Raw genomic sequence first — 22,026 nt, 5'->3', positions numbered from 1 at the left:
TCTCGTTATAGGCTCTCGCTTGCAGCTCCAGCTCATATCTTGGGTTCAGAGCCCTTAAGAACCGATATTGCCCTCGGCAGTGGGCTTTAGTATTGATGTACTATTCTTAACTCTGCCTCTTCTTACCTTGAAGATATATGTATCATCAAGGTACATATATGTGAAATCCAGTATAGCATACCTAAACTTACCTATGTATCCTTACATGTCAATATTTTGGTCCTCGATATTTTGGCTAGGATATTGTGGTAGGTCGATATTCCCTACTCGGTCTTTCGCACCTGGCTCTTGCCAAGGCACTATCCTGGCCCAGCATAGTTCACCTCCTTCCTAAGTGAATTGCACTTGGCAAATCAAAGTAGGCTCCTACCTCTATAAAAAAAACTACCATTGATTGTGTGCTCCTACAGGAATCAACCCTTTCACCAACCCTCTTCTACATGGCCCGCTAACCCAAACCTTATAAAACCACTACATTAGACTTCAATTGAACGCTCAAGACACCTAGATCTCAAAAAATTAAAGGAATGATCTAGGGACTCTCATGGAGTGGCAGACTGCCTCAGTAGTCAGAAAATATAGCTCATGCGGCTACACCCTGTAAATCCGTTATCCTTACATTTTACTTAGTCAGGCATCATGGGCCCAACAGCCAGCTTGAAAGATACACAACCTGGGAGTCCCATTTGACAACTCGAGTAACCAAAAAATGATCATCCATGGATTCTTCCTCAAGTAATAACCACAGTCCTTGTGTTGATCATCATCCGGCTGCATTGCTAAAAAATCATCTACAATACCTAAAAGAAAATACAACCTTGCTTAACTCCAAGCGTCTCAAAATCAGGTGGCATGGCTCATACTTTAACTAAGTCGTGGTCATCATGCACACCCTCAAAATGTACACTGGATTCCCCTCAGTGAGAACACAGTTCAAAACACTGTGTTTAGTCTGCAAGGTGTAGAATAACCAAGCACCAAAATACTTGTGTGGAATCTTCCAGCCATACAAATGCCTGAGATATCCACAACCTTCTCACTCCCAGACATTTAGATAGACAAATGAGTCTGTGGTGGTTTGTTACACGTACAGGGGACTTGATATTGTAATAACCTGCCTACTCATCTAAGAGTTGAGGAACCTTTCTTAAAGTACCACTAAGGCCTGAAGGCTCAACTCTATTGTCCACCCTAAGATGATGGCCCTACCGTTGTCCTAGTCTCTTTGAGATCTTTTTCATGCATCTTAGGCCAACTAGCAGTCTACGGTTACATTCATTTCTCCGCTAATCCTAAATTAACCTGTTGGTTTTAACCATGGCTTTGGTATCATACCCTATACAATCTAAAGGATTGTTGTAGTAATTCTGGATTACACCAGCGTTCTCTGTCCATTTCCGAGCTTCCCCACTCTCCTGTCTGTCCCGCTCAAAGGGCTCCGAGAAGGTTCCCAGCTGCAGGTAATATTTACAAAAACAATAAGCAAGTAGATACATGCCCTGGTCTTTCATTGTTGTGCCTGGTACTTGGTGTTCTCACTGCATTCGAGGCTTTGCCTGGCATTTGAAGTTATGACTTGAGCTATGATGCTATAGCTGGGTTGTCCCTGGGAACATGAGGCTGTAGATGGGTATTCAATTTTATGTGTCAATTGGGCACACAATGTTGAATTTGGGCATATGAAGGCTTTCTCTGGCAGGTCATTGCTATACCTAATTATATGAGATTTGTGTTGCTGCCTTGTGATGGCTAATCCCGTCATATCATGACTACACCTTTGACAAATCCTGACAGCACCCTTGTTAAAGTAAGGTTAGTGACAAAAACAAACTTTTATTTGCTTCACAAACTGAGTTTATCCATGTTACACATGTAGGGGGTTTTAATATCAGTAACGTTACCAGGGACTAAAGTAGCATTACATCACTTCTTCTCATGTCATTAGGAACATACGTCCTGGTATGTCACTTTCTGCGATGTCACCAGGTTGAAATGGCATTTGTGTCTCTCCTACTACTGCTGACATTTCAGTTAATTGATCTCTCTGATTCCTGCAAAGCAAAGGAGTCAGCTGTTACATATGCTTAAAATATCCAGCAGGCAGTGGAGCACGTAATTTCCATTACCACGTTCTCATGTTGTCCTATCTGCCTTTCATGCTCTTAACTAGTGGCAGCCAATATAATGACAATATACCAGGGAATGTGATGGTTTCCTATGTATGTCACAGATTTAAAGTACCAATAAAACAATAAAAATAAAACAACATAGTGGCAGCCAGCACGGATTTGGGGGTGGTGAGTCGGGGAGGTGAGGTGAGGTGAGGGAATAAGGAGGTATAATTGTAAAAAAAAAGAAAAATTCACTTACCTCCTCGCCACTGTGTCTCACGTCGTCACTCCTCCGCTGAACAGGAAGCAGCCAGGCTCCCCTGAGCCAATCACAACGCTACCATGAGGCATTGTGATTGGCTCCCCCAAACCAATCACAACGCTGCAATGCAGCGCTGTGATTGGTCTTGGTGCCGTTGTTCGGCGCTTAGACGGGGAATAGGGGCCTGGGCATTTTCTCCATGCAGGCTGTAATGCAGCCTGCATGTAGAACATGCTACAGTGCGCATGACGTTTTGGCAGGCCCGAGAGGGCTGGTCAAAACATCATGTGCACTTTAGTGTGCCCACCACTCCTCCCCTCCTCTGTCAGCAGAGCAGCCCCGCCCTCATGCTGCTGCAGCAGGGAAGAATACAATGATATTAACATTGCGTTATTATTATTTTATTTTTCCTTTCTTTTACTGCTGCACAGCAGCAGTGGGGCGATGCTCCTCCGAGGACCCACCAATGCTCTTAAAGTAACATCAGCTTAATAGATCAGCAATTCTGTAACCTTGATCATAATACATTAATTCAACTCAGTCTGCTCCCTTAGATTACAGCAGATCTGTGTAACAATAAGGTCTTGAGCAGTGGCGGCTCCTCCGCTAAGGCGGAGGAGCGTCGCCCCACTGCTGCCTTGCAGCAGTAAAAGAAACGAAAAATAAAATGATAATAACGTGATGTTATTATAATTTTATCCTTCCCTGCTACGGCATGAGGATGGGGCTGCTCTTCTGACAGCAGGGGAGGAGAGGTGGGCACACTAAGGTGCGCATGATGCTATGACTGGCCCTCTCTGGCTGCCCAAAGAGTCATGCGCACTTTAGCATGTTATCAATGCGGGCTGTATTATAGCCTGAATGGAGAACATGTCCAGGTCTCAGACCTATCACAGCGCTGCATTGCAGAGTTGTGATTGGCTCAGTGGAGTAGCTGCTTCCTGGTCGGCAGAGGAGAGATGACGTGGGACAAAGCGGCGAGGAGGTAAGTGAATTTTTCTTTTTTTTTTACAATTATACCTTCTTACCCCCTCGGACCCCCATCCCACCATCCTAGATCCGTGCTGGCCACCACTGGTCTGGAGGATGCAGTACAAGCTAAATTTGAGCCAGTGGTTCAGGTGGGACGCACACCAATAGACTTTGATCCAGAGCAAGAGAGCGAAAAAGCACTAAAGCCGGGAAAAAAAAGGAAGGAAAAGATGGGGAAAATGTGACAAAGGGTGAAAGCAGGGATGAAAAAGTACCTACAAGAGAGAGAAAAAGAGGCAGGCAGTGTCTGGTGGTGAATGATAGAGGCATGAGGTTGAATCAGAACAACCAGCTTTGCTATTCGCCACGCCACTCCAACCCTTCGACATTGCTGGTCATGGGCTTCCGAGAAAAACCTAAGGCCCGGCACTTCTGTTTTTTACTAATTAAGCACTAAACATATTACGTCTCTTTATCTGTAAAAAAAGGCAACGTGCTTTTTAATAAAAAGACATGCAGGTCAAAATTAATTTATTTCAAGCTTTGTACCTCTAGTTGCTATAAAATGTATTTTTAATAATGCAGACACCCCATCGTCATTTACACATGAAAACATAAGCATCCTCTTTGGTGCCATCACTATGTCAATGACTTTCAACAGGAGGAAAGCAGACACATATCAACATTAATCTTTCAATTGAAATAGAGCAACGCATGTGTTACCCATGGCTAATCATTCACGACACATACACTACGAAGAAAAGTAGGTGGCAGGTCGGTAATATACATATATACTATAGTTAGGCCAGTTTCATTACTTTACATTTATACACATTTTTGTTGTTAATCTTGTCATTATGTTTTTTCGCATTAAAGCTATGGCTTTTGAATCTATCACATTTTGTCCGTGTTGATGTTTCCAATTCTTGTCTCGCAGGGAATTGCTGGTTCCTGGCAGCAGCCGCCTCCCTCAGCCTTTATCCCCGGCTCATGGACAGGGTGGTACTGCCCGGACAGAACTTTCGCGAGGGCTATGCTGGCATATTCCACTTCCAGGTCAGTCAGAGAGGAGATCCGCAGCTCAAGGAGTGTTTGTCCCAGAGTTAATCGTTTAGATATTCAGTGATAATTTCGTCTCAACAAATTTCACCCCCTGATAACACAATGATTTTGACATGTTATGATTTCTACAGGTAATAGTCTGAAACTGATAGAAAAATGTACCCCCCCCCCCCCACAATATTTCTGGACAGGCGTGTAAGGGAAATAATGTTATCAAATAAATTAATTTTACGTAAAATTTGCGAAATAGCACAAAATTGTTAGGAGTCAGAATTACTCTATTTAAGGTATTACGTCTGATTTTTAAGGAAAAACGCAACATACAGTCAAGGATCTAATGTGAATTAATACATTGAATCTTTTATTATTTCCATAGTTAACCATTTCAACTTTTTTACTCTAAAGTTGATAGAAAAACTCACAAGGGGACACCAATCACAACTCAGATTCTGTTTAGCACTGAAATATAATATAATACAGTGAAGAATTTAACTATGTAGCAAAACAAAACAAAAAGTGGTTGAAATACTTGAAATCATCGCAGTTACTAATAATTACTCTAGGCCACATTCCAGTCCATTTTCGTTTTACTTTTAGTTCCACACCCGATCGAGACCAACCATTTGCAAATCAGTATTAATCTGTCCCAAAAAGGATAGTCCAGTGTGAACTGCTAGACAATGTTCCCTGTGCATGCAAACACCAGCAACCCCAACTCTTTGTCTGAGCTATTGGGCCTCATCAGTGAAGTGTAATATGGGTTCAAGGCAACACTTGGACAGGATTGGTGTGTGCTGTGCCAGCAGGCCCTCGATAGCCACTTGTGTGATGGAGGGTGTTTCTGTGCATAGGTGTTCAAGGGCTGGGGCAGGAAAATTGAAAGTTTTAGGTTCCTTCCCCATAAGGTGTTGGAATGTTACCTTCCTCGCTATGAATGTCACTTAGTGTTTGGTAAGGACATTTTGTACCCCTTCTCCATTTGACCTTCCCAAGCAAGAGAGCTGTGTGAGATTAAGAACCCCTGGGGAAGAAGAGCTGTGCAGCTCACACATCTGTGCACAACTCTCTGTGAACGTGACATCCATCATCTCAACTTGTGAACAGGACACCCATCAGCCTCACTTGCCATGCCACCCTGCCAATCCAAAAGTCACATTTTGCTCTGGTGGCAAACATGTGCACGTGAAGCAATTTGCACTTGTACCAAATGCACTTCTTTTGCTTTGTGAAATGTGTCCTTAAATCATTATACTATAGCAAGCTGCGCATAACATTCAAAGCAACAAAAAAATGTGGCAGAGCGAGTGTGAAGAGTGGAATCTGATTCGTTGGAACAGGGCAACTTCAAGCCCTGGCATTCCCCTATTGACCACTGCTGTAGCTTTTGGTCTGTTGCACAAAAGTCCTTAGCAACTTGGGGCCTCTCTTTACACTTTACACATGTTTTGTAGATTTCTGGGTCGCCTTTGACTTGGTGGAATGAGATATTCTGTAGGCCAAATTGGGTACTTTTTGGGGGATACTGAAAGAGCCATATCACAAAGGGAGAGAGGGAGGAGTGAACACCCACGCTTTCCTCTTGTACATAAGTTAATTATCACAAAAAGAGGGGTGTCAGTATTTATACCAGCAGCATGGAGAGGGAACGCCTAGGTGTACCAGAGTGATGATCCTAATGACGTAAGTGTGACTATAAAGGACGTCATCCCCCCCTCACCCCCCCCCCTTCCTGGACCGATGAATTGGTATCCCCTAAAATTTAGGGTCATCTAAGTGAACTTTTTGATTGATTATCAGATAGGATTCACCTTAGGTAATAGGGTGGGTGGTAATATTCCCTCACTAATGTATATATCTGCACAAGCCCAGTGGCTTATCCAAGATAGGGATCCCGCAGCCCTGAAGAATGCCCCAGACCAGTTAGGCTTTCGAGTGAGCAGAAACATGTTGGCAACTACTAGACGGGTTCCAACCATTGAGCACAACATACCCGCCTAGCGATTTGGTTTTAACTATACCCAAATTACTCACAAATAAAGGTGACAACTGAAGAAGGGGGGCGTGGCCAGCCGGGCAACATGGCGGACGCGAGCGACTGAGGCTCCGACCGTTACCTCCCGGACATCCTGCCGATCATCCTGAGAAGGGGCAGATCGTGGTCGCTGGACGTGGGCCCGGTGTGGGGCAGTGCAGAGAAGCTGGCGTGGCCCCGCGAGCGGTGACTGCGAGGCGCCGCGACCCGGCGGGACCTGTGCGGAGAGGAGGCGCGCGGCGGCCTGTGAGGCGGGGTCTGCTGCGGGACCCTGCGAGGGAGCCGGGAGACGGAGCGGGGGACGGCACTGCACGAGAGGTTGCTCCCCTCGCAGCTGAGGTGCCCTGACGGTTGGGAGCTGATATCGCTGGCAGACACAGATCGGTAGGAGCCCTGCCGGGTGCTGCAGAGCTGCGGGGGGCCCCTGCAACGTGGAGTGGAGTGTGACGCCCTGGCCCTGCAGGCTGAGAGACTGCTGCGCATCGTGCAGGGCAGGGCGGTGGAGAGCTGAGAAGCGGCGGCCCCCCGTGGGACGGCATGGCTGGAGTTCGGGGGAGCCAGCGGACCCGAGTGGTGGGGACCGCCGTGGAGGCCGAGACAGCACGACGAGCTGCGACCTGGGGCCTACTGTGGTGAGCCCGGAGTGCATGGGAGCGAGCCGTATGTAGAGGAGGACCCTGGGCTGGAGTGGCATGAGCGGCGGAGCCTGAACTGGGGCGGCCGGGAGAGGCCAGCTGTTGCGCAGGAGGGGTTCAGAGGTGCGCCCGGCGCGTCCGGAGAGCCCGTAGGCCGTGGAGCGGGCACTGAGGCCTGGTGCTGACGGGGGCGGGCGCCATAACCTGTGAGGCGCCATATTGTGAGTGGCCGCGGCAGAGGACGGTGCACTGGCCATTGTAGGGGTCGCCTGGAGCCGCGCATCGGAGAGGTGAGAGGCCGTCGCCCGGGGTGCTGCGCGCCGCTGGGAGCGGGACCCCGGTTGTGGAGCTGGCCGGCGGGGATTCTGTGCCTGGACTGCTTAGCTCCCTAGTGGCTGCGCAGAGGCAACGACGCAGAGCGAACGAACCTTGGCGCGCAGCGGTCTGCTGGCGGGCACCGGTCGGGTGTACCTAGCAGGGCGAGAACGGGACTGGGCTGGCCGCCGGCTAGTTGGAGCATCGGTGAGCGGGCACGGTGGTGCGGTGCCCTGAGGGGAGCGAGACGCACGATCCTGGGAGCCTCTTGCGGCCTGGAGGACTACTACCGGTGTGCCCCCCTACCGGAGCCGGTTGCTGCTGCGGGCTGTGGGGTATCCCCGGTCCTCCCCCTGCTGACTTCGGCCCAGCGGCAGGGCCCCGGGGTCCGAGTATAGGCCCGGTGGCCGAGCGGAGCGGAGCGGAGAGCCGGCGTGGATTAGAGGGCCCACGACCGGTCGAGTGCACGGCGCCTGGAGATGAGCTGTGAATGCAGACCGCCCAACAGTACGTGATGGGCCGACTTCGCGACAAGACGCAGCAGGGTCAGTCGCGTGCTGGGACCGCGGACCCCGCGCAGGGCCGGCCGGGGGGGGACGAGGAGTCGCAAGCGGCGGCCCTCTCGACTAAAATGGACACCATGCTAGCGGCGGTGGAGAGACTCGGCGCTACCCTGGATCAGACAAGGGCGTCACTCGAAACGAGGATGGACAAGGTCACGTCCGATTTCACCCTCCTCCATGCTGACCACCGCAAACTGGCCGAGAGAGTGGAGTCGCATGGTCAGACGCTTCAAGAACTACAACCGGTTGTACGGAGTCATAGCGCAGCACTGCAGGATGTGCTGGACCGGGTCCATGCGCTCGAAGACAGGGTTGATGATGCGGAAGGACGCTCGAGGCGCAATAACATCCGCGCAGTGGGACTCCCGGAGGGAGTGGAGGGCAGACACCCGGAGCAATATGTGGAGAGCTGGCTGCGGGGCCTCCTGCCCCAGGGGGTGTTATCTCAACACTTCGTGGTGGAAAGGGCGCACAGGGTGCCGGCGCAGAGACCCCAGCCGGGGGCCCGGCCCCGACCGTTCCTATTCAAGCTCCTCAACTACCGGGACAGAGACACGATCCTCAGCGAAACTAGAAGATCTGGTGACCTGACCGTTGGCAGTAGCCGAGTCATGCTCTTTCCGGACTACACCGCAGCCGTGCAGCGGCGCAGAAGCAACTACATGGCGGTGAAGCGCCAGCTACGTGAGTTGGCTCTGTCTTACTCCCTGCTGTTCCCGGCCCGCCTGCGAGTGGTAGCAAAAGAAGAGGCCCGTTTCTTCGACTCCCCGGAGGACGTGTGGGACTGGCTGGAGGAGTCGGGACAGTGGACGGGGGAGAGGCCTGCTGGCTCGGAGGTCGACGGCCGCCCGGGGAGGCGATCCAGAAGACGAGGGCGCCGGGGGGCACGGCAGCCGGCGCGGCCGGGACCGGTGGCACCTAGCCTGGAGAGGATCCGGATGGAGCGGCGGGAGGCGTTGGAGGCAGTGGCGATGCTTGGGACATCACCCGCCAGTGATCGCATGGAGGCCTGCACGCACAACGTGGCGGGAGCGAGTGGGGCGTCGTCCCCGTCCACGGTGGTCTCGGAGGACTTGCTTCTGCCAGTGGTGACCCCGCAGACGGCGGACCTGATTGTGTGACCAGATGTCAGGATGTCGAAGGTTGGGCAAGATCTGCATGCGCTGAACTGGGGTCGCGCGACTGCCTTGGCACTGTGTTGGATGGTTCCTGGGCCCAGAACTGGGAGCGCCTGACCTTGTGGGGGCGGGCTGTGCGATGCGAGCGCCACCTGACGTTACACCTGTGGACGCATCCCGTTGGGGGCTTGCATTGGGCCTGCACGGCAGTTCAGCTACGGACCTGATGCTGCTCCTTCCTCTTCCAGTTGGGATAGGGGAGGGATACTAGTGCCAGGAGGTTGCTATGATTGCACGAACCCCATTTGTCACCACACTGCAATAGCCTAATAATACCTGGCGTTACTGAGGTTTGGACGGATGCCCCGTTGGGAATACGCCCTGCTTGTTACACTGTTCATAATGGTTCTACTGTTTACATGGCAGCGCATTAACATGCTCCCCCCTGACTGTGGCCCGCCCCCTTTCCCTGGCGCGGGCGCCCTGGCCCCAGCCCGGCTTGCTCACCTAGATTTGCAATGGCGCACACTAACATTGTGACCTGGAACATACGGGGCATGCACACGCCGTCCAAGCGCTACGCCATCTTCTCCTATCTGCAGCGACACTCCGTTGGGATTGCCCTCCTACAGGAGACGCACATGTCCTCGACGGAACTGGGCAGGCTCTCTAGGCGCTGGAGGGGACACACGTACGGCACCATTTACTCGGCGCACGCGCGGGGCACGTTGATCTGGGTGCGAGCAGGCGTTCCTTTCGATTGCAAAGAGGTGGTGGTGGATCGGGAGGGCAGGTACACCTTAGTGCGGGGGAAGTTGAACGGCCAAGAGCTGTTGCTGGGCTCGCTGTATGCGCCCAACGTGGACCAGGCCTCCTTTTTGGCGAGATTGACGCAGCTTCTACATCCTTATGCTGGGCTTCCCTGGATGCTGGGAGGGGACTTTAATGTGGTACTGGATGTCCAGTTGGACAGATCCTTCCCTCCCCTCCGTGCCACGGTGGTGGAATCTAACGCCCGGGCGCTGGGAGACTGGCTCGCGCACTGGTCGCTGCAGGACTTGTGGCGCACACTTCACCCAACGGATCGGATATATTCTTACTATTTGGCGGTCCACGACATACATGTACGGTTGGACAGGATAGTGGGGTCCCGGTCATTGCTCCCGCTTATTGAACAGTCGGAATATCTGGGGCGGACGCATTCCGACCATAACCCCTTATGGCTTCGGATTGGCTGGGTGGCGGACCGCTTACCGGTGCCCACCTGGCGACTTCAACCGAGCGCACTGGAAGACCCGGAGTTCCGTTCCTCCCTTGGTACAGCCATCCTAGCCTACTTTGATGCCAACGAGGGGACGGCGAGCAGTGCCTTGGTAGAGTGGGACGCCCATAAGGTGGCCATTCGGGGGCACTGCCTGGGGACCCAGTGGAACATACGTCGGGCCCTCTCGGACTCCCTGGCGCGCCTCGAAAACGACCTCCTGCAGTACGAGAGGGAAGGAGAAGGGGGGGCAGGCACTCATGCAGCCTGGAGGATCTCCGCGGGCAACACGCGGAGCTCCTGGAGCGGCTCCGCTGCCACAATTATGCGGCGCACACCGCCACAACGCACGCCAGGGCAGATAGGGCGGGCCGCCTGCTGGCCTGGCTAATCCGGCAGGAGGATCGCAGGGCCCCGAACGGAGCAATCCGTAGGGAGGACGGAGTGATGGTACACACGCAGCGCGAAATACATAGGGCCTTCGTGGGCCACTGCAAACACTTGTACGCGGCTCAGGGGACGGGCTCCCGGCACCTTCTTGGGGAGTTCCTTGCTTCCATTCACCTGCCTGCGGTCACCAGGGAGCAAAACGCGGCGCTCAGTGGCCCCCTTTCCCTAGAGGAAATTGGGGAAGCGATCCAATCAATGGCGACGGGAAAAACTCCGGGGCCGGACGGATTGCCCGCGGAGTACTATAAGGCATACCGCGAGACCCTGGTGCTGCTGCTGCGCGAGCTATATAACAAAGCGCTGGAGGAAGGGTCGCTCCCACCCTCCATGCGGGAGGCGTTCCTGGTCTCCCTACCTAAACCGGACCGCGACCCCACGGCCCCGGGCTCCTACCGTCCCTTGGCGATGCTCAACGTCGACTACAAAATACTGGCGAAGGCCCTAGCGGACCGATTGGCGCCAGTGGTCCCGCACCTGGTGCACTCCGACCAGAACGGGTTTGTCCCTGCGAGGTCCACGTCGCTAAATCTTAGAAGATACTTTAGGGTGGCCGGTGAGGCCGTGCACAGATGGCCCAGAGCGGGGTGCCTCCTCCTAGACCTGGAGAAAGCGTTTGATTGCTTGGAGTGGGGCTATCTGTCCATGGTGTTGCTGCAGTACGGGTTGGATGGGGACTTCCTCCGGATGGTTGATCTACTCTACAGGAATCCCACGGTCCGTGTTCAGTTGGGCCCCCATGTCTCGGAGGCGGTGCCGGTGGGCCGGGGCACCCGGCAGGGATGCCCCTTGTCCCCGTTGCTGTTCGCCCTGGCGATGGAACCCCTGGCGGAGGCTGTGCGGACGACCCTGGGAGATGGTATACCACTGGGAGACGCGGTTCACCAGGTGTCGCTTTATGCGGACGACCTGTTAGTGTACGTTAAAGATGTAGGTAGTATGCCGGAGCGGCTGGCCCCGTTATTGCGGTCCTTTGCCACTGTTTCGGGGCTCCACGTGAACGCGGGTAAATCTTGTCTGTACGCTTTTAGCGAGGGGACTGCGGACCAGGGTTACAGCCTGAATGGCACGCCGGTTCAATGGAAGGGCGGCACCTTTCGATACCTGGGGATACACATCTACCGCTGCCCAACCGACTTGTTCGATGGCAACCTGGGAAGGGAGTCACGGCGCTCAGGTCGCAGGTGGCCTTTTGGAGCACGCTCCCGCTGACAACCACGGGCAGGGTGGCGCTCGCCAAAATGGTCATGCTCCCTCGCCTACTGTACTACTTTGTCAATTTACCGCTGTACGTCCCCCCCGCCTTTTTTGGTAGGCTCAACAGGATGCTGCGGGATTTTGTCTGGGGCACTGCCAGGCACAGGTTAGCGCTCCCAAAGCTATTCCTCCCGACGGACAGGGGTGGTCTGGCGGCACCATGTTTTGAGCACTACTACCTGGCGGCCCAGCTGCAATGGATTGCCCGCTGGTTGGCCGACAGGGGCAGGGATGATACAGCCACGGTGGCAGCCCCCTACTCGCTGGAACGTGTGACCAGTCTTTTTCACCCCTTGGCTGCGGTTGCGGGACCGCTGCCGCTCCTCCTGGCTGTGGCGCACAGGTGCTTCAGGAGGGCCTTGTACCTCACGCGCGCGGTAGTGCCATATGTGCCGGCAATACCCCTAGAGGGTTCTCCTGGAGGTTGGGGGGTACTTGCGGCCCCCGTGCTGACAGGCTGGTGGGCGGCGGACGTGCACACGCTGGGGGACCTATACAGGGATGGTGAGCTGATACCGTACGAGACCTTGGTGTCGGGGGACGGGCTCCCACCCGGCGGATTCCTCACGCACCGCTCACTACTGGCGAGCTTGACCGCCAAATGGGGGAGCATGGCTACGGAGCCTGGCCAACACCTAACCATGCAATACCTGCACGTCATGGGAAGGGGCGGGCACCTGGTCCGCTGGTTCGCCGCCTCGTTGCGGGAGCACACGGCGGTTGATCTGGGCCCACTCCGAGGCAAATGGGAGCTGGACCTGGGGAGGCCGCAGGTGGACAAAGAGTGGGAGAGGGTCCTCAAAAGCCCAGTGTGTATCCCCCGCAATATGCGGGTCCGCCAAATCCAGCTGTTCATAGTCCACAGGGCCTACCTCACACCTGAGCTAATTAATAGGTACTTCCACCGCGCCGACGCGCTCTGCCCTAGGTGCCGGGAGCTGGGGGCGGGGTTTTTACACATGCTGTGGAGCTGCTCTGCGCTGCACACCTATTGGAGGGCGGTCAGTGGGCAGTTACAGGGGAGTGTGGGTCGCAGCATCCCCTTCGACTGGCCTGAACACATCTTACACCAATTTACCAGATCGCCCAAAGACAAGGTAGCGTCCCGATTCCTAGACCTGGGGCTTGTAGTGGCGAAGCGCCTCATCACCAGGAGATGGAAGGCGCACTACCCACCACACACACGGGCCTGGAGTTCATCGTTCCAGGCATGGGCCAGGGCGGAGGAGACGGCCATCCGCAGGGAGGATACCCTGGGGCTGCGGAGGGAGCCCATGGCGGACCGCTGGGAGCAGTTGCTTGCTGAGTTTCGGCGCTTGGAAGGGGAAGGTACCACGGGCTGCATAGGGGAGGCCAGACAGGATGGCGATGGCGCAAGCGGCGGCGCAGTGCAGGCAGTCTCGCTGACGGGATAGCATAGCCCCCACTATCACTGGCCCACAGATGGGGCGTCTGTGAACACTTAGGGATAATTGCATCCGTGGGAGCTGGGAGGGGCGATCCGGGGGTTCGGGGGGGGGGGGGGGTCGGGGTAGGAAGGGGGAAGGAGCACACCATGCGAAACACTGTTCACGCTGCCTCTGTTATGGGTTCTTCTTTTTGTATTGCATGTAACTTTTCTGTCTTTATTGACGCCTCAGTTGTGTAGGCGAGATTAGTTTCCATGTACGGCTCAATGGCTGGTGGGTGGTGGCGATGGCCCCTCCTCAAGAGAAGACACCGGAACTGGTAAGGGTAAAGTGGCCGGCTCCTAAGCGGGTGGTGGTTGGCGCGCAACCAGACAACAGGTTATCTCCTCTTGACTGCCGGCATGATCTGCCAACCTGTATAAGTTTATGTCTTACTGTGTGTAAAGCATGCTGCCGTACAATGCACTTCTGCACCAAACTGCAAAACCAATAAAAACAGATTTGCAAAAAAAAAGGTGACAACTGAGGAACTTTGAGGTATTTTTAGAGTATCTGGATCCCATTATTATCCATTAAGTTTTATGTAAGAACTCCCTCCTTCCGCCAAGTCTTCATGGAGGTCTGAGTCCGCCCTGGTAGTACTATCTTATCAGGGTGTGGAGAGGATGTCTATGATGAAGCAGGACACTAATATGTGTGTGAGACATCTTCTTCCATTAAGGATGGCTTCCCTCATGTGACTCTCACCCCATTTCCTATATAATTATTATGGATAAGGCACCCTCTAGATCACAAGACGAAATCTTGGTTTTGGATACTAAAGAGAGCTCCATAGGAGAACTGGGCCCGAGTGGTTGGATGTTAATGGTAGCCTTTCTCAGAAGATCAGCATTAACAATGGGCTGCGCCAAGGATGTTTGATAGCTTCAAGTTTTTAGCTGCTCTTCCAAAAATCCTTTCAGGTACCCCCTTCTTTTTTCCCAAAATGGGAGGGCTCCCATATATCCTGTCTGTTTTATGTGGACGACCTAGTCATTATGGAATGGACTCCTGTTGGCTTACAAAGCAAACTGGGGGAATTTAAAAAGTACTGCCTTACAAATAAGTTAACTAATAATTCTGGCAAAACTCAAATCTTGACCTGTGATAAGAAGGCGCATAGCTTTGTACGTTCTATTGGGTAGTCCAAAATGGAGGAAACCCCAGAATATAGATATTTTGGTATTCTTTTTAATAAATCACTGACTTGGGCTTCCCATATCAAGTCACTAAAGGTAAAAGCGCTATCATCCTCTGGCGGTTTAAGAAAATGTAAAAGTGATTATGGGTCCTAGCTCCATCTAGTTTTACTAATCCTGCCTAAAGTCCTATACAGAGTAGAAGTACTGGGCTTAGGTAATATTTTAGATTGGGAAAAGGTAAAAAGGCTGTTGCCTAAAAAATCTGCTATCCTTCCCCAAATGTACAATGGTATCGCCCATCAGGGTGGAAGTTGGGCCCCAATCCTGGCCTATCACTACAGTCATACGAACATTAAGATTCTGGAGCAAATTGATAATATCCATACAACTCAATATAACTCCCCTATGTAGGGATAAGATTATTTCTAGTGATCTCAATAAAAAATCAGAGAGCAGCTGCAGGTGATGGCAGATATATTGAGGTTCTCCAATTACGTTGTGGCACTTCCACTAACCTGCTCTAAGAGCGAATTATCCATATTAGGCGGGTTAGAATCAAGAGAAAGGGATTTCCGATACTTAGATGCAGAGACAGAACTCTGTGAGGTTTGTGAAACTAACTACTCCTTACCTTGTCCCCACAGTCTCCTGAACACGCAAATGTGATGTATTATTTATTACTCTTACATTTAAAATAGGATTACACTCACTTCATGTTCACCCCTCTGGGCTGCGCTCTTTCAAGATACAGGAAGGGTTGTGCGGATGGGGGTTACAGCGTAATTGCAGGAAAGTTCATATACTTTTGGATTGTCAACAATTTTTTACTTTCTGGCAGAAAATCTTAAAACCTATCTTTTTAAAATGTAAAATTAAGTCTAGATTGTTGGCACCACATTTTTTATTTAGAAGACAATTCATGGATGTAACGTGTGCCCTGGCTAGAGTTTTAATGTCCATAAATGACTCTGTATTATTAGTATTATTATTATGAAATTTCGTTGAATGTTTTTAAATTTTTTAATTATATATGATGGGTTTTAATGTGTTTTTCTGTTGTTTAAGATATAATGTCTCAAATAAACATATTATTGAGTGACAAAAATGTGGCAGTGGTTTAAAAGAAAATGAACTTTAACAATCTGCTCTTATCATGTCACTGACTGTACCTGTCATTCGCAGTGCAGTAAAGTGAACACCTGTGACTGGTAGCCTAAGACAATAACAGGGCACAGATGCCATAACTCATCTCACTTTTCCTGTTTTTTACATTACCCTTCTCTCTCAGTTCTGGCAGTACGGACAGTGGGTGGATGTGGTCATTGATGACCGTTTGCCTGTCAAGGATGGACAGCTGGTCTTCTTGCGCTCGCCCGAGAAGGAAGAATTCTGGGCAGCTCTCCTGGAGAAGGCCTATGCCAAGTAAGCACAAGAAAGAGCCTACAGGGACATACACCTCAATCCTGATGTGCAACTCTCTTGTACCAGGATCATAGACAGAGCTCTGCCAGGGCAACTCTATCCTGACCTGCAGCACCTTCTCCTCTTCTACTAAGGAAGCTGCACACATAGCTTTGCCAATGCACCTAAATGCTGTCCTTTGAGTGGACAGCCACACAATCCACTTCTGTTACAGCCCTAAATACATGCCTCATTAAAGCACATAAATCCTAACATGTAGTGTATGCTCCTAATGCGCAACAGCAACTAACCACATCTGCAAATACACCCAGTACCCACCTGCACCACAGCTACCAATCCAACACGGTGCTTACAGTCAATAAATGAGGTAGCTTTTTGATTGTGGCATTTATTCTTTTAAACCATTTGCAATTTTGTCTTCCATTCTCCCTTCTCCTTCTTCGATTGCTTTGGACTGTGTCTCTCTAGGTTGAACGGGTCTTACGAGGTCCTGGAAGAGGGGTTAATGAATGAGGCCTTTGTGGACTTCACAGGCGGCATTGGGGAGCACATCAACCTCAAGGCACCACCTGCCGGGCTCTTCCACACCATCAGAAGAGCCTTGCAAATGAGGTCTCTGATGGGCGCTTCATTGGAGGTACGTGTCCTACCACCTGGGCAGATAATGTTGGTGCCTTAGGGAATGTACAGGTTGTCATGATACTCAACTGATATTGACTGAAGGTCAAAGTTTATAGTTAGAATGTTACTATCCCAGGCTCGTTGCATCACAAACCTAAACCTGTCAAGTGAATAATGAATTATTTCAGCTAACCCATACCTCAAACTCTACATCGGACCCAAACTATTGGGCCTAGTGGCCCTCTGACATTTATTCACATTCCTTCACTTCTTTCAGGCTGAAAGCTACAGTGCACTCCAACTCTTATTCATTCTGATCTAGCTATTCCCTTGTGTCCTCTCCTTCTGGTGGTTCACCATACTGATTGCTTGAATCTCACAAACTCCTCCTACCGTCACCGCTCAGTTCTCCGCCAGCATGTCCGTACTAACACAAGATTAGTTGTCCCTGCTCTTATTAAATCCCTTAAAACATTATCAGTTAAAATGTAATAACCACATCTCACCAACTACAACTGCTTTTCTTACCACCTTAGTGAGTTCTACAGACAACAAATTTATGACAGCACACATAACAATAACCCCGACTCAATCTCTTAGACAATTGACATTTCCAAAACACATTTTCTAATTCTCTATAAATGGCCAGTCCATAGTTCAAAGATTGGTGAAGGGATATGAAGAGGCAAACTTGACAGCCTGTGCTGTCTGAATGCCCTGACCCTCGCCCGCTACCAATCAAAAGGGCAGCGTGAATTGAGTCATGCTGCAAGGGGCACCAGTACCTCAAACTCCACAGAGGAAGAGTTTACGCTTCACCTTCTCCCAGGGCACATAGGCAGAAACCAGCAGCCCTACAGACCACAACTTGCCCCTATTCCTCCCCTAAAAGCATGTGGCCCTTTATAGGTCCTGTCCAAGACAGCCTATGTAATTCCTTCTGCAAGACATGTTGCATTAGTTTAAAGTGGCCTTTGAGCCCTCCCAGTGTTTACATTTGGCTTGCTTCATTGTCACTCTCATTTGCTTGCTTCTCATTTGTCAGCTTCTGTAGGTTTTGTTTCCTCTTCTTGATTTTGTCCCTTCCCCGGAACATGGATCTATTACTTGTGTCCTTCCACAGCTCATTTATCAGGTGATACATTTTCATTTAGTTTAAGCACTCTAGAAGAGTGTTTGTGCTTTCCAGCTTTGTCCCTTGTGTACTTCCCCTCATCAGAATTAATTTTTCTTGCACTCCCTCAGTTGAAGTTATTGTTCCCTCCTTGTCCACCTTGCCTTGCCATACCTGCTTCCCCACCATCCCCTTGTCTGTTTTCTCCTCTAGCCCCATCTGCCCACCCTCAATAGCCTGTGTGCTTCCCCATTACCTCCTACCCACCCTCTCTTGTCCGTTTGCTTCCCTATCCCATTGTTTACCGCAACCCCTCCCAACCAACCTCCCTTGTCAGCTTCCTGCCCCAACCCTTCCATGCACCCTTGATTGTCAGCTTGCTCCTCCAGCCACTCCCGCCCATCCTGTTAGCTTTCTCTCTAAGCCCCTCCCGACTCTGTGCATCCTACAGGGATAATCGCAGCAGAAAACTGACCTCACTGGCTGCAATAAAATGTATTTCTTAAATGCTGAAATTATAAGGTAACTACTAGGCCTGGTGATCTTAGTTTTTTATGAGCTACTAAGGTCATCTGTTGTTGTTAGTTGGAGTTCAGGATCCTGCCTAGAACTGATTCAAATTACTTCCAGCAATAGTTATGAATGCAGATATGGAGACTAGAGAATGTGTAGGTTAATACACTGAGAGAAGCAAAAAGACAGAATAACTGAATGAGAAGGTTGGACTTGGTAAGAAGGAACGATACAGGGTGACAAAGTGAAGGAGCAATGCAAAATAATGAGATACCAGGATAGGTTCTCCCGGGCACTCAGCTGAGAGGCCTCTAGGTGCTCCAAAATAGGTCTCTATTAACCAGCAGGCAAGATCCAATGCCCAGATTTACAAAGGCTTTGTGCCATCGCAAAATAACACCATCAACATGACCTGAAAGAGAACTTTACGTACATTACTACTTTTTCAAAGCATGCTGATTTGTTCAGATACAAAAGACTCAGTTTTGGTGTGTCGTCGGCTGCAGAAATCTTTCAGGATGTTACTTGCTGAGTAATTCAACCTCTCACACATGCTTTTAACCTTTTAACTACAGTGATGATATATTAATGTTTGGGGCCACACGAACGGAACATGTCAAAGCTCTTACGCAAGTGTACCATTTGCTTGCCGATGCAGGTCTCACATTAAATGCAGAAAAGTGTGAGTTTCACAAAACCAAACTCAAATTCTTTGGGCATTTGAAAGGGGGATGACTCCTGATCATGACTAAGTACAAACATTGTCATCCACCTGTCCCCTGCAAGATGTAATCGGGCTGTGATCCTTCTTAAGCATAGCCAGCTATTGTTCCAAATACATTTGTGATTTTGTCATGGTGAGTCCCCCATTACGAGAACTGACAAAGAAGAATATTCCATTCCAATGGTCCTCTGAATGTGATCTAAGTTTCAAGAAAATAAAACACCCTTTTGAAAATGCAACTAAAATGGCTTACTTTGATCCAAAGTTACATACTGAGATTGTTGTAGACACAAGCCCAGTGGAATTGATTGCGATCCTTGCTCAGCACAATGGGCATCCAAATGCTCAGAGACACATTGTGGCCTATGCCAGCCGAAGTCTAGCTCAGACTGAACATGCCTATTCTCAGCTAGAAAAAGAGAGTCTGGATGTAGTGTGGGCTTGTGAACATTTTCATGTGTTTCTGTCCTGAATGCATTTCACCCTTGTCACTTACCACCAGGGGTTGCTCATCATTTTTGGAAATCACAAAGCCAAGATGCCCCCTCGCATCGATAGGTGGGGTTCAGATTTCAAGAGTATGATTACACTATTGTGCATAAACTGGAGTAAGATCAAAACCCCACAGATTACTTCTCACGAGTGCTGTTGCAGCGTCACAGTGCAACATCTAAAGAGGCTGAAGCATACATTAATTTCAAGTCCAGCACCCCTACAGCTCTATCCATTGAGCAGTTCCATGCTGCTACCAATACAGACAGAGACATGCTCACAATCATGGATACAATTCAACACAGTCATGGCAAAAACCTGCTTGACCTCTCACTGACGCCGTTAAATATAAAAAATTCAAAAATGTGCAGGAAGAACATTCTGTCACTCAAGAAGGTATCATACTAAGAGGTTCAAACATTGTCATACCCAAGAGCTTGACACAAGCAATTGAACTGGCACACAAAAGGCAAATGTGGCATTGTAGCCACCAAAAAGTTCTCATAGATCAAATGTGGTTTCCTCGCGTTGACTATGAAATCATGTCACCTGTATAACTGCTTGTCTTCCAAGACAACACAGCATCCGCTAAATATGTCTGACCTTCCTAAACAAGTGTGGGGAAAAATTGCAGTCAACTTCTTTGGACCATTAAACAATGGCGATCATCTCATGGTAGTTATTGATGAGTACTCACTTTTTCTTTAGTGAAAAATGTATCATTCACCACACATGACAAAGTCATTGAGAGGCTGGATGATATTTTTGCAGGGTGGGATGTTCCTTCCATCCTCAAATCTGACAATGGTCTGCCCTTCGATAGCAGAAAGTTTAAGGACTTTCTTAGTCATTTGAACATCAAGCATCTGCAAAGCACGCCTCTCTTGCCACAGGCAAATTGCGTTGTTGAACAATTTATGGGCACCATGAAGAAAGTGGTGCAGCATGCTGCTCTTAAAGGAATCAAGCTCAAGTCAGCTTTGCATCCAGCCCTTCGTGCCTATAGGTCAACTCACCATTCTGCAACAGGTGAAAGCCCTCCTACCTTGCTGTTTGGGAGACCCATTGGGACAAAGCTACCACAATGGACCATGAGCTGAGCACTAGACACAGATCAGATTTGTGTCACCGACACTCCTCACAAAAGAAAGAGGAAGGCCTATGCAGATAGGCGCAGAGGCTCTAGGGACACAGTGGCCCCCTTCCCCTTTGCGATTAGCAGCAGAAATATTTTTGAAGGTCAGGCAGTGGTCCCATGGACCACTGCCTACTCTTACAAAAAAGAAACTGAAACGTTTCATTTTGGTTTTTTGAACACATCCCGTTTTCCTTTAAAGCAGCATTGCTGTGTTATTGCCCATTCCCAATGGGCGGCAAATTGTGATCTGCCTCATGAAAATTGATGAGGTAGGTCATTTGCGACCCTATTGGGAATCGCAAAATAAAGCTGAGCATTAATACATTTCCTTTTGTGACAAGCAAATTGTGAGTCGCTAAAATGTGCTATATAAAATCAGGTAAATGCAGTCACATTTCCAGGGTCACTGATCGCATGTTATGAGTGACACAATCCAATAATACTTTTAGTGAGTGGCAAAATCAAATCATTTAGTTGGTGAATGCTAAGTGTTATTTAGTGCAAAACATAATCTATTCTATGTGGTATGATGTGTTACTTGCATCCAGTCCTGATTTTTTGTTGCCCTGAATACTTTGAACACACAGACAGATGGAATAGAGCGATCTTTATTTTTTAAACTTACATTTGAATTTTTCCTTTCTCCACATCGCTTGTGTTTGGGTGATAGGACATCACAACAGTTATCTTATGGAGAAGTGTGGCTCAATGGTTATATCGGCAGATCCTGATGCAGAAGTCTGGCCAGGGACCAGAGTTCAATTCCCGCCTCGGCGGCTCTTGGATTCAATTTACCCGGACCTGATAATTCTCGCCTTGGTGCCTATTCTAATCATGGGTCCCACTGTGCAACTCTGGGCAATAGCTTGCTTAATCTCCACAACGGCCCCCACAGCGCTAGGATGCCTGGCTTCACCTTGGGGGTGCCCAGGAGTGGACATCTCACAGGAAAACCAGGAAGGGTTCCACAGCGGTATGAATACAGCTCTACGAGACCCCTGGGTAGAAGTGCGCTATATAAGTACAAATACATTTACCTCTGCTTCTTGTTATATACTGTTGGTAAAGTAAAATGTGCCAGCAACTAACCGCAATCAGAATATTGCCTGTCTTTTAATATCATAATTCCGAGTACAGCTTCCAAAAAGAAATGTATGGCATGCCTGCTATTGAAAGCTGTAATAAATTGTAGAAGGTGTTTCCTTTTCAGTTCTTGAGTACCAGACCGTGGTTGAGCTGTTTAGGAAACATGAACATAAAAGTAATACGCTGGGCTCAGTAGAGGTACTCACGGAAAGTCTGCATTCTGTGAAACAAATCTTTAAATAAATACAAACAAATAAAAACATGCTTTTGAAAAGTATGCCGAAATGCGTC

At 49.8% G+C, this 22,026-nt stretch overlaps 1 protein-coding gene across 1 annotated transcript in view; it reads left to right on the top strand.

Annotated features, from left to right (window-relative positions):
- The window catches only part of LOC146797994 (calpain-1 catalytic subunit-like), a 263,715-nt gene that overhangs the window by 70,701 nt on the left and 170,988 nt on the right, over positions 1-22,026 (top strand). Inside the window, exons 3-5 of the mRNA XM_085625227.1 lie at positions 4,283-4,401; positions 15,914-16,047; positions 16,516-16,684. Coding sequence (XP_085481353.1) covers positions 4,283-4,401; positions 15,914-16,047; positions 16,516-16,684 — 422 coding nt within the window. The remainder of the gene's footprint in view (positions 1-4,282; positions 4,402-15,913; positions 16,048-16,515; positions 16,685-22,026) is intronic.

Source organism: Triturus cristatus, chromosome 9, assembly GCF_964204655.1.
Source record: "Triturus cristatus chromosome 9, aTriCri1.1, whole genome shotgun sequence".
NCBI classification, from domain to species: domain Eukaryota; kingdom Metazoa; phylum Chordata; class Amphibia; order Caudata; family Salamandridae; genus Triturus; species Triturus cristatus.
The sequence above is the reverse complement of the archived record's forward strand: the minus strand, read 5'-3'. Positions and strand labels throughout refer to the sequence as shown.